At 40.0% G+C, this 16,753-nt stretch overlaps 1 protein-coding gene across 1 annotated transcript in view; it reads right to left on the reverse strand.

Moving 5' to 3' along the window:
* Positions 1-11,766, reverse strand: part of KATNA1 (katanin catalytic subunit A1) — a 35,315-nt gene extending 23,549 nt beyond the window's left edge. Inside the window, exons 1-3 of the mRNA XM_047732167.1 lie at positions 11,457-11,766; positions 4,204-4,378; positions 1,024-1,181 (exon numbers count right to left, since the gene is read on the reverse strand). Coding sequence (XP_047588123.1) covers positions 1,024-1,181; positions 4,204-4,365 — 320 coding nt within the window. The 5' untranslated portion in view covers positions 4,366-4,378; positions 11,457-11,766. The remainder of the gene's footprint in view (positions 1-1,023; positions 1,182-4,203; positions 4,379-11,456) is intronic.
* Positions 11,767-16,753: the final 4,987 nt, after the last annotated feature.

Genomic DNA, 16,753 nt, shown 5'->3' on the forward strand with positions numbered 1-16,753 from the left:
CCTGAGAGTTACAAATGACAATGTGAAGCTGAAAAACACATGAGCAACATCTTCCTTATTAGTGCAAGGTTCTCAAACTGATTAGGGGACAAAGGACCTGCCAGTGTTTAAGAATGCTCTTACACACTTCCACGTTTAGGTCCACAATACAAACTAGGAAATCTATTATGTGAGTGGAATAGACAAGTGACAACCATCTAACACTTGTCAGTAAAAATATGCAGGGAAACCAAGCATGACTGGCTGTGTAGACCATTTCAGTAAGTATCACTTTTACTGTTCATTTGCCAGCTCCAGATAATAGGAAGCCAAGGGAAGAAATGGCCAGAAAAACCCCTAAAATACAGAACATTTTATCCTTTTCTTCCTGTGAATTAAAAAGCCCATTTTTCAGGGCACCTGGGTGGCTCAATTGGTAAAGTGTCTGCCTTTGGCTCAGGTTATGATCCTGGGGTCCTGGGATCGAGACCTGCATCGGACTCTCTGCTCACTGGGGAGCTGCTTCCTGCTCTCTCTCTGCCTGCCTCTCCGCCTACTTGTGATATCTGTCAAATAAATAAAATCTTAAAAAAAAAAAAAGCACATTTTTCATTTTAACAATTTTGATGAACAGCATTGTTCTATGATAGCCTGTTTGAGAACTACTGTTTTAATCGAAACTCCCTCACTTTACCTAAGAAAAATCTGAAGCCTAGAAAGATTACATGTTTTTTCCAAAGCTACGGATAGTGGCAAAGAGAGAATGAGAGCCCAGATACTTCAATTCCCAGCTCCTTCCATAAGATAATGTTGTCTCCATTACTTCTATAACCCTACTCACAAAAGCATATTTTCAGGTTATTTCCACGTAAGTTTAATTTATCCACAGGGGTCATAGTTACATGATACACAATGTAAGAGTTCTAAAAGGCATTCAGTAAAAAACCTTCTCCTGTTCTGTGTCCCGACCACCCAGCTCTCCAAGATATAGCCAACGCTATTAGTTTTCTGGGCCAATATGTTTCTTGAAAGGTCTCCACTCACCTTCGTTCAACAGGCACAGGTAAGGACCAGACTTCCCCCTCAGAGGCTGGGAGCTCATGCTGTGCAGCTTTCAGTGGAGTGTTGTCTAGCTTAAAGCTCTCCAGGGTTTTCATAATATCCTTAACATGTTTAGCTTCCACATTTATTTCTTGCCAAACCTGGTGTCAAAGGAGAATATGGCTCTTTAAATATCTATAACCAATAAGTCACTGCCAAAACTAAACCAGGGCCATTTATTAGAGATGTTGGAAACCTCCATTTTGACATCAGCAACCCCATAAATCATGCCAAAATATTCTGTCAAAATTTTAAGGATGGTTCATTAAGGAGCACCTGGGTGCCTCAATTGTTTTAAGCATCTGCCCTTGGCTCGGGTCATGATCCCAGAGTCCTGGGATCGAGCCCTACATCGGGCTCCTTGCTCAGTGGAGAGCCTGCTTCTCCCTCTGCCTGCCACTCTGCCTACTTGTGCTCTCTCTGTCAAATAAATAAATAAATAAATAAATAAATAAATAAATAAATAGAATTTTAACCTCCCCCCCCAAAAGAATGGTTCATTAAGTTTTTATTTGCAACTGTAAGAAAAAAATGAATTAAATATTCTTACCAATTAAACCATATTACTAACATATGGTTTGTACTCAAACTGCATAACATACTGAAATTAGCTATAACTTTCTTTTTGGAAATTCTGGTAAAAATAATCCTTTTGTAAATTGCTTCTTTGATGGTTTTTATGCTGTTACTGGACTTTTTTAAGATTTTATTTATTTATTTGACATAGAGAGATCACAAGTAGGCGGAGAGGCAGGCAGAGAGAAAGCAGGGAGCAGGCTCCCCAGTGAGCAGAGAGCCGGATGCGGGGCTCGATCCCAGGATCCTGGGATCATGACCTGAGCCGAAGGCAGCGGCTTTAACCTATTGAGCCACCCAAGTGCCCCCTGTCATTGGACTTTTAAAATGGTGATGAGAATGCACTAATTTCATAGCCCATTAATGGACTGAAACCTATAGTTTGAAAAATATGGCTTCAGATGACAAACAGCACAATTCACATAAAACCAAGATTTCTTTTAAGCATTCTAGACTCAATTTATAAATAATATATACAAAATACTGAAATAAAGTTGGCAATGTTTGGTTTTTTGTTTTCTGGGTTTTTTTTTTTTTTTTTTTGGTAATGTTTGGTTTTAAAACTAAATGACTTAAGTATCTTTACCAAAAAAGCGTAGACTTTTGGGGCGCCTGGGTGGCTCAGTCAGTTAAGTGTCCCACTCTTGGTTTTGGCTCAGGTTATGATCTCATGGTTGTGGGACTGAGCCCTGTGTTAAGCTCTGTGCTCAGCAGGGAGTCTGCTTCCCCCTCCACTCGCCTGCACACTCTACTCTCTAAAAATAAATAAATAGGGGTGCTTGAGTGGCTTAGTTGGTTGAGTGTCAGGTTCTTTTTTTTTTTTTTTTTTTTTTTTTTTAAAGATTTTATTTATTTATTTGACAGAGAGAGATCACAAGTAGACGGAGAGGCAGGCAGAGAGAGAGAGAGAGAGAGAGGGAAGCAGGCTCCCCGCTGAGCAGAGAGCCCGATGCGGGCCTCGATCCCAGGACCCTGAGATCATGACCTGAGCCGAAGGCAGCGGCTTAACCCACTGAGCCACCCAGGCGCCCGAGTGTCAGGTTCTTGATTTTGCCTCAGACCATGATCTCAGGCCTATGATATCAAGCCTCACGCCTGGCTCCAATTAGCCACCTAGGCGGTCAGCAGGGAGTCTGCTGTGATTCTCTCTCTCCTTCTGCCCTTCTCCCTCCTGCCCCACTCCCACCCCAAATAAATACATAAATCTCATAGGAAAAAAAAAAAGCTTAGACTTTTAAAATAAAAATCTCCAGGCTAAAGGGGCACCTGATTGGCTCAGTTAAGTGTCCAACTCTTGATCTCAGTTCAGGTTTTGATCTCAGGTTGTAAGTTCCAGTCCCACCTTGGGCTCCACGCTGGGTGTGGAGTCTACTTTAAAAAAGTCTCCAGCCAACAAACATAAGTCTTTCAGTGACAAATTTAAAACTCTTTATGAAATAAAACACTTTCCCTCTTCTGGTAATGTAAGGGATATGCAGAGGCAATTTAGGGGAAAAGGTTTAAGTTCAAAGAGGTAGGATATTTCCCTCTTTTAAAGAAATTAAGTATAGGGTGCCTGGGTGTCTCAGTTGTGTAAATGAGCTGCCTTTAGTTTGGGTCATGATCCCAGAGTCCTGGGATCAAGTCCCACATTGGGCTCCTTGCTTGGCAGGAAGCCTGCTTCTCCCTCTCCCTCTGCCTGCTGCTTCCCCTGCATATGCTCATTCTCCAATAAATTTTTAAAATCTTACAAAAAAAAAAAAAAAAGAACCAAAATTAAGTACAAAAATGGAATACTATCCATAAGCAGTTTAGTGGAATCTGAGGGATAACACTGTACCAAGAAGACCGCTCAAAAAGACTATTAAATTCTGTTAACATTTCTTTACTCTGTGATGTACCTAACCTTGCTAGAAATGCCATCTTCAGGTGGACTTATAACTTCCACACTTTGCTCATATGGGATTCAAATAGGGTCTGCTTTAGAATATTCTACAGAGGGACGCCTGGGTGGCTCAGTTGGTTAAGCGGCTGCCTTCAGCTCAGGTCATGATCCCAGTGGCCTGAGATCGACTCCACATCAGGCTCCTTGCTTGGCAGGGAGCCTGCTTCTCCCTCCGCTTCTGCCTGGCACTCTGTCTGCCTGTGCTCGCTCGCTCTCTTTCCCTCTCTCCCTCTGACAAATAAATAAATAAAATCTTAAAAAAAAATTCTACAGAGAATCTGAAGCCATGACATTCAGCTATCATCTGCAGTTTCAACAATGGCTTAATAAATTCTAATTTTAACAGGTAAAAAAATGTGATGTAGGAAAAAACCATCAAAACCATTATTTTTTTTAATCTATTACATTCCAACAACTATAACTGAGTAGAACTCGCAATACTGATGACAGTGAATATGGATATTATTAATATAATAAATCAAATTTCAAGTAACAGCATATATAAATCCATGTAACAAACCATACACTCTTCACGTGTAACTGCAAAAGGCACTAACAATCTCTTCAAGTCTTCTCTTCTGAGTGCTTAAACCGTGAAGACACACAGCAGCCACGATTCTCACCTGTTGCCACTTCTGCTGGAGATAGGTATCTTTGACTGAATACAGGTACTTGTTCATCTGGTCAAGAACTCCCTGATAATACACCATCGCAGAGTCATAGTTGCCCAGCAGCGCATACTCACGGGCCAATTTTACATTCTCGCTAATCATAAGAAGACTCATGCTCACTTGTAAGCTAAAAAAAAGAAAGAAAGATTTTCACATTAAATGTCTCCTAAAAATAAGTATACAAAGAGTTTCTCTAAAGTATACATTCTAAATAGTTTCTCTGAAGTATATACAAGTTGGGGCTCCTTCAAGAAGCTCACAATCACACACACTGCACTTTCAACATCTGTTATTTGCTCAAGCCATTTCTCCTTCTTCAAGGAAAGTTCTTGATTCCCACACACAAACCCCCTGATGCTTCAAAGTCCAGCTCCAAGGGCAGTTCTCCCAGCATATCTACCCTCTAAACTTCTCAGTCTAAAATAAACTCTTCCCCTTCTAAAGCCCGCTGACGCTTTACCCAGACCAGGCCAAATTTAAATAAAAACGAAGGGACACCTGGCTGGCTCAGTTGGTGAAGCATTCAACTCTTGATCTCAGGGATGTGAGTTCAAGTCCCACGTTGGGTGTGGAGATTATTTACAAACAAAATCTTACAAAAAGAAAAAATAAAAGAAAACCCTAAAACACTGGAAAATACTTTAAAAAATCAAACTATGGGTCATTTAAAAATTAAGAAACAAATCTTGGTGAAACTGATAAAGGAAAAGAAAAAAAGAACATTCAAATAAATGAAACACAAAATGAAAAAGAGAAAATAACTAGATGGATCTGAGTTGAAAGAAATGAAATTTTGGAGGCAACGGGGTGGCTCAGTTAGTTAAGCAACTGCCTTCGGCTCAGGTCTTGACCCTAGGGTCCCAGGATCAAGCCCCGCATCAGGCTCCCTGCCTGCTGCTCCCTTTCCTTCTGCCTATAGGTCCCCCTGCTTATGCTTTCTGTCAAATAAATAAGATATTTTAAAAAAAGATAAAATTTTTTTTAATTTTGTTTTATTTTTTCAGTGTTCCAAGAATCACTGTTTTTTTTTTTTTTTTTTTAAGATTTTATTTATTTATATGAGAGAGAGAGAGAGCACGAGATGGGAGAGGCTCCGAGGGAGAAGCAGACTCCCTGATGAGCAGGGAGCCTGAGGTGGGACTCGATCCTAAAACTCTGAGATCATGACCTGAGCTGAAGGCAGACTCTTAACCAAATGAGCCACCCAGGCACCCGAAATTTTTTCTCCTTTAAAAAGCTGTTCTTCCCTTATTTCATAGAAAATGGAATTTTAATGAAAGAACTCTACCTTTAAAAGGCTTCAGGTCCAGAGGATCTTTTTCTAGGTGGGTTTTACCTACCCTCTAAGCAGAAAGTAATTCTAATCACATAAAAGTTGACTGAGAAAACAAGGGAAAAACTGACCAACTCTTTTTAGGAGGCTGGGCTCACCTCAATTTCAAAACTGAGTATGAACAATATAAAGCCCGTTTTGCTTAGGACTATAGATGTGGATGTGGAAATCCATTAAGAGCTAACAATGTTTCAAAGCACACACACTCTCTCTCTGATCATGAAGATTCTCCACAGAGGGGCGCCTGTGTGGCTCAGCAGGTTGAGCGTCCGCCTCTTGGTTTCAGCTCAGGTCATGATCTGAGGGTCATAGGGTCAAGCCCAGTGTAGGGCTCCACGGTCAGCAGGGAGTCTGCTTGGGGTCCTCTCTCTCCCTCTGCCCCTCCTCTGTCCTCTCTAGGATAAATGAATAAATCTTAAAAAAAAAAAAAAAAAAAGATTTACGCAGGAATGCAAGGATAATTTAAGATTGGAAAATCCATCCTTATAATTCCTCATACTAATGTACAAAAGACTTCAATGGACAAAATGGACAAAAAGAAACAAGTAAACAGCACAAAGGACAATTCAAATAAGAGAAAACCCAAATGGCTAAAAGTGCAGATACTATTAACAGATGAATGCAAGTGAAAGCAATCAAAGTCCCTCTTATACATTCACTAGATTAAAAGCAAGTTAGTAACTCCAATAACACTAAGTATTGGTAAGGATTTGGGAAAAAAGAAACCCTCATATATAACTTGTTGATATAAACTGGTATAGTCATTTTGAAGAGCAACCTGGCAGTCCTCAGAGAAGCTGCATATACATATATCCTATGATCCAGCAATCCCACTCTTCTGTAAATATTCCAGAGAAAGTCTCACACAGATTCACAGAGACTTGTTTTGGGATGTTAATGAAAGAACTGTTGGAGAAATCAAGGAGCTGAAGACAATCAACCTCTTCCCTGCTAGAGAAATGGGTAAGGAAATGTGCTAGAGGGGCGCTTGGGTGGCTTAGTTGGTTGAGCTTTTGCCTTCGGCTCAAGTCATGATCCTAGGGTCCTGAGATCAAGCCCTGCATAGGGCTCCTTGCTCAGTGGGGAGTCTACTTCTCCCTCTCCCTCTGCTGTTCCCCCCTGCTTGTGCAGGCTCTCTCTCCCAAATAAATAAAATCTGAAAAAAAAAAAAAAAAGAAGAAAGAAAGAAAAGAAAATGTGCTGGATGCATTCTCTGGAATACTATGTAGAAGATGGAAGCAATTAACAAAATTTACAAATAGCAACATGCCCAAATCATTGAAATATGGGGTTGGGTGAAAAAAAAACCTTAGATACAGAACAAGATCTAGACCACAATACCATTTTATAAACTCAAAATACATATGCTATACAAAACGCTCTTTTGTCAGAGATAAATACAAATCCAAAAACACATATTAAGTATCTTAGAGTGCCTTTGGAGGATAAAGATACAGAAATATGAGTGAAGAAAGAAGATGAAGGGTAAGGAAGAAAAAATAAATATTACAAAATAAGGGTCTTCTATCAATATACAATGAGAGACAGCTTCCAAGATGGGTCTCCGTACCCTCTGCCCCCTTGTTTCCATAGCCTTGTGAAATCACCTTCATTTGAATGTGAGCTTGTAACAAACAGAATAATCAAAATAATGAAATGTCATTTCTGAGATTAGACTGTGACTTCCATCTCGTTCACTGCCTCTTTTTGGCCCACTCTAAGCTGCCCTGTGCAGAGGCTCACATGACAAAGAACTGAGGGAGGCTCCAGGCCAACAGCCAGTGAGGAACTGAGGCCCTCCGTTCAATAGTCTAGAGGAGCCGAATCCTGCCATAACCATGTGAGGGAGCCTGGAAGCCGATCCTTCCTCAGTTGAGTCCTCAGATGAATGCAGCCCTGATTCCTTGATTACGGCCTGTGAAAGATCCTGAATCAGGAGCACCCAGCTACCATACGCCCACAGCCCCACCAAAGAAACTGTGAGATAAAAGTTTATGGCTTCGAGCCACTCTGCTTTGGAATAATTGGTTATGAAGCAATACAGCTATGAACTGACATTTGTAAGTAACTCAAGATTGAGCACTGGAGGTCCAAAAGAAAAAAGGCTCATGACCTACATAGTGATTCCATGGAGTCATGACCACTGATAATATTGCATCTTAATAAAAGCTCCATGGCCAGGTATATGGCTGTTACTTAGATATACCCCTAGCACCTAGAACCTTGCTTGGCACACAGTCAATATCCAGTCAATCTCTGAATGAATGAATGATGACAGGTTTTTGTTTGAACTACTAAGACTTCTTATCTTTGTCCAGTTCCTGAACCTCAGCACTCTCACATTCCTTCATCCTCAACTCATCCTTACCAGAACTGTGACTGCTTCTGCCCTAAGGCTCTAGATGCCCTATAGTGACACCTCATCTGGGAAACAATGTTAGAAGAGTATAGGTGGGGCCAGGTGCTGGCAGTATACAGTATATCCTGATGAACCTGGATAACAAGACTCTGATGTCTTCTCTCTCTCTTTTCCTTAACTGACTCCATCCAGATCTTTCTTTCTATCCCCCTACTAAAAAAAGAACAAAAACAAAAAAACAAAAACAAAACTAAATCAAGTTGTTACTGATACACAGATTTCATCTACTTTTTTTTTTTAAATATCATGATTCAATGTCCCACAACTCATAGAGTTCACTCCAGGCCTTCCTTGAAGGTTCTGTGTTATGAATACTTCTTTCTAGTCAGATAAAATTCTTTAGCATCCAATGAATTGACATTTTCTAACAAAAAGAAATACAAAGTCAATCCAAGGTCACCTGAAAATTTTTTGATTATCAAAGAAACAATGTGTTTACTGAAAATAGTATCAAAATACCCTTAGCTGATTAAATGAGACAAAAATAAATTTTCCTATTCTTCTAGAAGTCTCTAAGACAGCTTTCTTTTCAAATAAACAGCAACACTGCAAATTTATAAGACTCCAATTTTGAAGAATATATTCTTATCATTGCTAAAATTACACTGTAGTACAGAAATGAGGTCTACCTGGCACAATACCTGGCAATTTCTGAAGAAATAAGTATATTTGGAGAAAAGCCTACAGTCAAATTTTAACTACCATGAACAGTGAAGAGTATCTACTGGTTCAATTAATAAAACACTTATAAAAGTGAGATTGTCCAAAAACTCAGATTCTTGATTAGAGATTATTAAAGAGACCAATAACCTTAGGTGATGCCTATTTTATCTCACAGCAAGCTTTTCCTTTGCATTATCCTATCAGAACCAACCTTTTGCTTACATGGCTTATGTATTCACTTTTGCTAATGATTAAATCAATTTAAATTAAGTAGGGTACAACATGAAATTTTAATTCAAGTTATAGAGTAAAAATTTTTAGACAATAAAAAATATTCTAACAAAATTTCTAGCAAACTTAATAGTTGCTGTGGTGTGGAATCTCCACAGAGACTTAGGGTGTCTTTTTCTCCTTCAGGATTAGGGAAAAGAAGTGATTAAAGAGACAAAAAAAGAACAGGCAATAGATCCAAACATCTGAGGTTCTAAGATTCCTACTCTCTTCCAAAATAATAAATATGGGGCCTTCCTTATTTCACACCTAAAAAGGATACCATATCCACTTAATTTTTTAAGGCTTTAGACTGGGTTCCACTAATACCGCATTTTTACTGCAATGTGCATAGGTCACTCATTCAAGAAGTATTTACAGAGCACCTACTCAGTTGCAAGGAACTGTACTGAAGACAAAAATAAGAATGAAACCTTTAAATCCTTGAAGTTTAGTAGAGGGGACATAATTTGATCTATCCTATGTATATTTTCTTCACTTAGGAGGAGGAAACAAGCACAGCATAGTATTAAGCACAGGCTAAAAAATCAACATCTATGTTAAAAATATTTATCTGTAAGGCACCTGGGTGGCTTAGTCGTTCAGCATCTGCCTTCAGCTCAGGTCATGCTGGGATCAAGCCCCGCATCAGGCTCCCTGCTCAGCGGGAAGCCTGCTTCTCCCTCTCCCACTCCCCCTGCTTGTGTTCCCTCTCTCGCTGACTATCTCTATCACATAAATAAATAAAATCTTAAAAAAAAAAAAAAAAGTTATCTGTAAAGCTGATGTCCTAAAACAGAAACACATGAACCTCAATCATACATTTTCTTGAAGGCATTTCTGTAAATCGAGTAACTTTAAAAGTGACAATACAGTATTAAGCAATGTTCAGAATGTTCATCTCTGGAATATGAAAACAATCATAATGCTAAGTTACAGTCAGTAGGTAATGATTATAAATACATACAATAAATGAGTGACCCATGATCAATTGGCATACATTCTTCTTACTTTTATAATCACTGTATAATAAATACTCAAGAAGCATGAGAAAGTTAAAAGAGTGCCTGCTCAGGAAAAAAAGGATATATATATATGTATTTAGTAAACTTTCTCTGTTCATATTTATATAAACAAAATAAATCAGTGAATGTAACAATTAAAATATAATTTAAAAGCCATTTTCAAGCCATATCAATAAATACTACAAGCAAAATCTATTTAGCATATTATCAATACTGACCACATTGATTTGATACACTATCTTTTTAACCAATCATGTAGCTAAAAAGAAAAACCTAAACCTTGTTGTAAACAGAAGTTCAACAATGTTGTTAGTACAGTACGTTTCACAAGATTTCCTAATTCTTGTACTTGTCAGAAGAGTGACTTCAGTTTCAGTAAGAGGCAGAATCATTGTATAATATACCAAGTACAGAACCTGTAAAACGAAAAAGCTTCTTGAATAACCAATGCCATAGAGAAGATTTACATAGCTTTCCACAATCTAGGAATGTTGGAAATTGGTCAGCACTGCTTTTTTTTTTAAGGCATATACAGTAATATTAACAATAATACAAAATACAAGAGTTCTGCTGCTATTCCTGTGTGAGAACTCACTGATTACAAAAAATTATCTCATTTGGAAAAGACAATAGGGCTGCACATTGAGACATTTAGTCCTGTGAACTTTACAAGAATCTTTCTTGACACCGTGGTGTTCTATCATTGTGGCAAAGATTCTAAAACACTAGGAATGTTTTCAGCAGGAACTAAAGGTCTGATTTCAAAGAGGAATACATAAATGGATGCTTTCAAGAGAGAAGTATGCAAAATTGTGCTGTTGGAATTTAGTAACTGATATAAAATGGCACTTCGCAATTAAAAGAGAAATTTATTTTTGATTAAATAAGGGCTGAGACTATCCACTGTAAGGCACTTAGGGATCCACGTTTATCTCTAGCTTCGTCTCCATATACTACACGATATGAAACAAAGGTCTGGAGGGAATACATATTTTTAAAAGGTACGAACTCGAAAGCAAAAGGGCCAAAAGCCTCCCAGAGGACGCCAGGAGCCAGAGTAAAGAACATCCTCAACAATATCACACCTAACAAAATGTAAGAAGAGAAGCTGCATCCCATTTCAAGGCTTTCGAGGTTTTTCAGGGGTGAGGGTATGGGGCGGGGGCGTGGACGAATTCGGGAGAGAACCTCTCAAAAAAGCGAAGAAATAAAGATAAACATGTTTTTCCGAACAGAGACTTCTCTAATGACACAAGCCTAGAAAAGGGATCGCCAGGAACCCCCAAAAGTCCCAGGCTGGAGAGGATCCTCAGGAAGGGGACCCGTCACCTGAGCCACGGTGTCAGCGACAACCTGAGGACCTGAAGCCTCGGCGCAAGCAAGGGTAGTCTCATGGCAGGATGGGCAGAGAGCTCTCATTGCTGGCCGCGAGTCCCTCGCCGAGCTGGCCACTGGGGTCGGGGATCCCCGGAGCACGGGGAGAGTAGACACTCACCTGTGGCTGCCAGGCTCCCTGGGAAACCACCCACCGCCAGGCGGAGGGGAAGGGCCGAGCGTGGCTCAGGGCTGCTAGAAGGCAGGGCCGGCACTACCCAACCCCAAACACTCTGCTCCGTGCTCACGACCCCAGCACGACGGTGTCCAACCGTCACCAGCCCCCAGTGCTTCTTCAGCTCGCCGAGAATTTGAAGGCAAACCCGCCAGGGTCACTTCCGGTGCTGTGGGCGGCCTCGGTGACTCCACCGCACGCGGGGGGACGCTCCGGGAGCGAGGACGCTGAGTGGCGTGCGCGCGCCGGGCGCCAGGCACCGGGCGTGGGGGCTGAACACAGCTGGGCGGGGCTGGCGGAGCGCGCCTGCGCAGTCCGTACCGCCTCCTGGCTGAGGTCTGGGCAGATTGAGGATGGTGAGGTTTTAAATTAGTATTACGGATCATATCTTGGTATCTTTTTCAAAGATCTCCCTCACATTTCCCCCTATTTGATTTTCACCACACTCCTCAAAGGATAGGAAGTCAGAGTGTCTATTTTACAGGTGAGTGTCAAGGGTCAAATAATTTGTTTATGACAAATCCATACACGCAGAATTCGACTGAGGCTCTTATCACGACATAAGATGAATAAAATAGGGAATGGGTAAACAAAGATAATCGGACATGCTTCTAGTGGAGTTTTATTTTCTTGATTGACTTTTTTGATCTTTCTCTTAGTACAACCAGAAAATACACAATACTATGCTGAAGGATTTAGATACGTACTCCTCAGTACAACTGGCCATGCTTCCTCCAGTCTCAATCTCCATCCTCTCCCTCAACCTAAAGTGGAATGAGGCACTAGACACGTTTTCCTTTATGAATGCGTGGTTATTAAAATTCTAATCTTAAATCATCGCAGTAATTTAACACAGACTTATATAAAGGCAAGTCAAGGGAAATAAATCCATTTAGTCCACAAATATTTATTGAGCAAGTACTATGCTGTCGACACTGCTGTAGACATTGAGTATATAGCGATCAAAAAAAAATGTCTCAGGTTGCTTAAAGTCTTGTAAAATTCTCGCCTAAGTAGAAAATAATAGTTTTGCTACGGTGTACAGGAACTCCATTGTAATGGAGCAAAGGAAATTGTAATTAGTACAGCTAAAAAAAAAAAAATGAATAGATAAATAAACAAATAAATAAAAATAAGAAAAAAAATTCAGGGACATACAGATTAATTATCCTACTTAGGCTGAATCAAACTTCACCTTTTGTATGTGTACAAAGGTATGATGAATTATAAAGCCTATTTGTACTTTTAAAACTTCTCAAAACAGAGGTGCCTGAGTGGCCCAGTGGTTAAGCAGCAGACTCTCTTGGTTTCAGCTCAGGTCATGACTTCGGGGTCCCAGGGTGGAACCGGATTCTCTCTCTCCCTTTGCCCGTCCTCACTCCTCGCACTCACTCTCTAAAATCTATCCTAAAACAAAACAAAACAAAAACTTCTCAAAACAAAATGAATGCATATTATATAATTCCATGTATATGAAATTCTAGAACAGGCAAAAAATAATTTATAGTAACAAAAAGCAGATCAGTGTTTGCTTGAGGCTGAATTAAGGACGGGAGGAGGGAGGAAAATGATTAGACTTCTCAGAGGCATGAGGAAAGGTTTTGAGGTGATTGAGGTGATACCTCAATTACGGTAGTGGTTATACAAATGTATATATTTATTAAAACTCTTCAAATAGAAAACATAAAATGGATGCATTTTATTGTGCATGTCATACCTCGATGAAGTTGAATTTTAAAGTAAAAAAACCTCCAGGGGCGCCTGGGTGGCTCAGTGGGTTAAAGCCTCTGCCTTCGGCTCAGGTCATGATCCCAGGGTCCTGGGACCGAGCCCTGCATCGGGCTCTCTGCTCAGCAGGGAGCCTGCTTCCTTCTCTCTCTCTGCCTGCCTCTCTGTGTACTTGTGATCTCTGTCAAATAAATAAATAAAATCTTAAAAAAAAAAAAAAAAAAGAACTAGAGACTTCTTAAAAAAAACCACAAAAAACAAAAAACCTCTCCAAAGAATGGTTTACATTCACTAGTTCGTTTCTTCCTTAGTAGTACCAGTTAGCGAAACTACACTAAGCTGTAGTAGCTCCTACCTCTAGGTTTCAAACAAGATTTTTTTTTAATGGGAGTATAAACACCCTTATACCAAAAAAGAACTCCAAGTTTATTGTTGTATCTATTAAATTTAAATTTTAAGAATTTACATCTCATCAGAGAAATCCCAAGGACTTTCAAGACCAATTTATTAATTTTACTCACCTGGTCGATTGTATCAGGCAGTCCTTGTCTATATACTTCACAAATTTGAGCCATCTCTTAAGTACAGAGCATATATAAAACAAGAAAATTTTAACCATGAGTAAGAATTGCTGAATTTTTAGATTATGTCACAATATTTGTAGTAACAAACTGGGGCAGATCCCCAGTGTTGTTCATTAAGCTTATTATATACATTCTTCCTAAATAATAGCTTCCATCACTGTCCTGCTACTCCCAGACTGCTGAATGCTACGGAGGTGGGGGGGGGGGGCGGCAGGGAATCACACCACCATGAAGATTAATGCAGCACAGTTGTGTAACTTCCAACCCACCTGAAATATATTTTTCTACATGTTCCACCTCAGTTCTCTCTCCCACTCTCTTCACATTAGTTATTTTCAGGCTTTAACCACTTTCCTCAAGCCACTACCCATTTCTGCCCTTTCAGCAAATCACGATGTCTCCACCCTAGGAGAAAATGGAAGCTATCAGATTGAAATTCCCTCAACTTGCTCCTTGTGGCAGAGACTGCCATCTGGCCACCAAATACTCATTTTCTTAGTAACAGAACCAAGCTTGATGAAATTGGGCCATCTGGAATAAGGACTACATTTCCAGACTCTCATGCACCTAGGTGTGGCCATGGATCTAAATTCTGGCCAGTGGAAGTGTTACGTAGAACTTTCAGGAAGATACTTTACGGGAGAAGTCCTGAAACTCTCCCTTACCCCCTTCTCACCATCCCCTCTTTCTACCAGGTGAGAACAGGGAAAAGATGGGTGGAGTATAAGCAGCCAACAACTGATATGTCACCCTTAGGATATAAGCCGTATGATGAAAGTAGCAGAATTGAACAGACGAGGTGTTGGCTATGAGCAGCTGCCATTCATACCTGCTGTGGACTGCCAACTCCAGATATTGTATGTCTAAGCAGTGATTGTTTTGGGTTTTATATGCAGCTAAATCTAATCACAATACTTTTACCCTCCAACTTACATATCTCTACTTCACACTTGCCCTTTTTTTTTTTTTTAAAGATTTTATTTATGACAGAGAGAGGAAGATAGGGAACACAGCACAGGAAGCTGGAGAGGGAGCAGCAGGCTCCTCGCTGAGCAGGGAGCACAGTATGGGGCTCGATCCCGGGACACTGGGATCATGACCCAAGCCAAAGGCTGATGCCCAATGACTGAGCCACCCGGGTGGCCCACCCCTTTGGTTTTTGCCTTCCACTTCAACGAAAGCATAGCTTCCTTTGTTTACACCCAAGTCCTCCACTTGAACCTAAAGATTTTTGCTTTTATTTCCACTTTATGTATTCATATGGTTCACAATTCAAATGATACAAAAGGTTATATAGTGAGAAGTCTTTCTTGCCACCCTAGAAATCCAGTTCCCATCATCAGAGATAATCAATGACATCATTCATTAATTACCTTCCAGAGGTATTATACATGAAATTAAATAATCCAATTTATTGGCTCTTTCATGGGTTTTCTCATATTCTGCCAGTTTGTCTTCAATCAAAGGACATTCCTTTTTGGTTCTTACAGCTTCTATTTTCTTACTGGGACTTCCTATTTAAATTTGCTATGAGAATATTTTTCTTTACATCATTGTATTTATTTTTTTTTTTAAGATTTTACTTATTTATTTTGGGGAAGATGCAGAGGGAGAGTCAGAGGCTAAGCAGACTCCCAGCTGAGCTGAGAGCCAATGTGGGGCTTGATCCCAGGATCCTGAGATCATGATCTGAGCTGAAGGCAGACACTTAACAGGAGCCACCCATGCGCCCCATCACTATGCAGTTTAAGAGCCATTGTACTATCTTTGGCAATTCCTTATGTTGGAATAGGCTCTTGCAGTTGGTCTCCACTTTTTTTTCCCCCCACTGTTATATTCTTTTGAGACTAGGTCATATTTTTGTATTTCTGTGTGACAGGTAATTTTGAAGTGTATCCTTGATATTGGATATGTTATAGATACTCTGGTTTAAATCTGTGATGTATCTCTGGAGGTGTTTGTTTTGTGGTTAAACAGACAATTAACTTGATTTGCTTTGCTTTCTGTTGGGCAGCACCTCAAATGCCCAATGTTCTTAGGATGCTTGGATTCTTCCCCACAGATATGTAACAAATGATTCAGCTAGAGATTTGGGGCTTTCTCAGGCAAGATACCATGAAAATTAGATACTCATCCAGTGCTATTCCTCTCTTTCAAGTGTTGACTTCCATCCAGATCTGCCTATTCTTGGTTCTACTCAGTTATCTTTAGAAGTGGCTGTTTTTGTATTTTCCCCAGAATTTACAATAGTTCTACAGGGGTTAAGTCAGTTGTTTAGGAGCTTACTTGGTCATAGTAGAAACAGAATCCAGTTATCTTTCAAGTAGGTCATTTGGATGCTAGTTTAGCTAATGAACTTGAAGGACCAGAATTAAATCAAATAGAAAGTTATTGCAGTGGGCACTTGGGTGGCTCAGTTGGTTGAGTGACTGCCTTCAGCTCAGGTCCTGATCCTGGAGTCCTGGGATGAGTTCCACATTGGACTCCCTGCTCAGCAGGAAGTCTGCTTCTCCCACTGACCTCTCTCCTCTCATGCTCGCTTTTTCTCTCAAATAAATAAATAAAACTTAAAAAGAAAGTTACTGCAGTAATTCAGGCAAGAGCTGATGAGGGCCTCAACCAGAGTAGTAACAGGGGGGCTGAAGATGATGAACTGAAGAAAAATGTACAAGGTAAAGTAACTGAGTTTCATGATTGGTTGCCTGGAAGATGATCAAAGTACAAAATGACCTCCTCAAATTGTTTTGCAAATCAGATTGAACAGTAATATAAATTCTATACTAATTAGGGTACAAGTTCAACAACAGTAAGAAATGGGGATTTGTACACACACACAGTTTTGCTTGTTTTCCTTTTCTCTAACATTCTACAATTTATTAGTCCAGCCTGGACAGACAGCCACACACCACACAATCTTTCAGGTAACCAGGT

The sequence above is a fragment of the Lutra lutra genome, chromosome 6 (genome assembly GCF_902655055.1).
Source record: "Lutra lutra chromosome 6, mLutLut1.2, whole genome shotgun sequence".
NCBI lineage: Eukaryota > Metazoa > Chordata > Mammalia > Carnivora > Mustelidae > Lutra > Lutra lutra.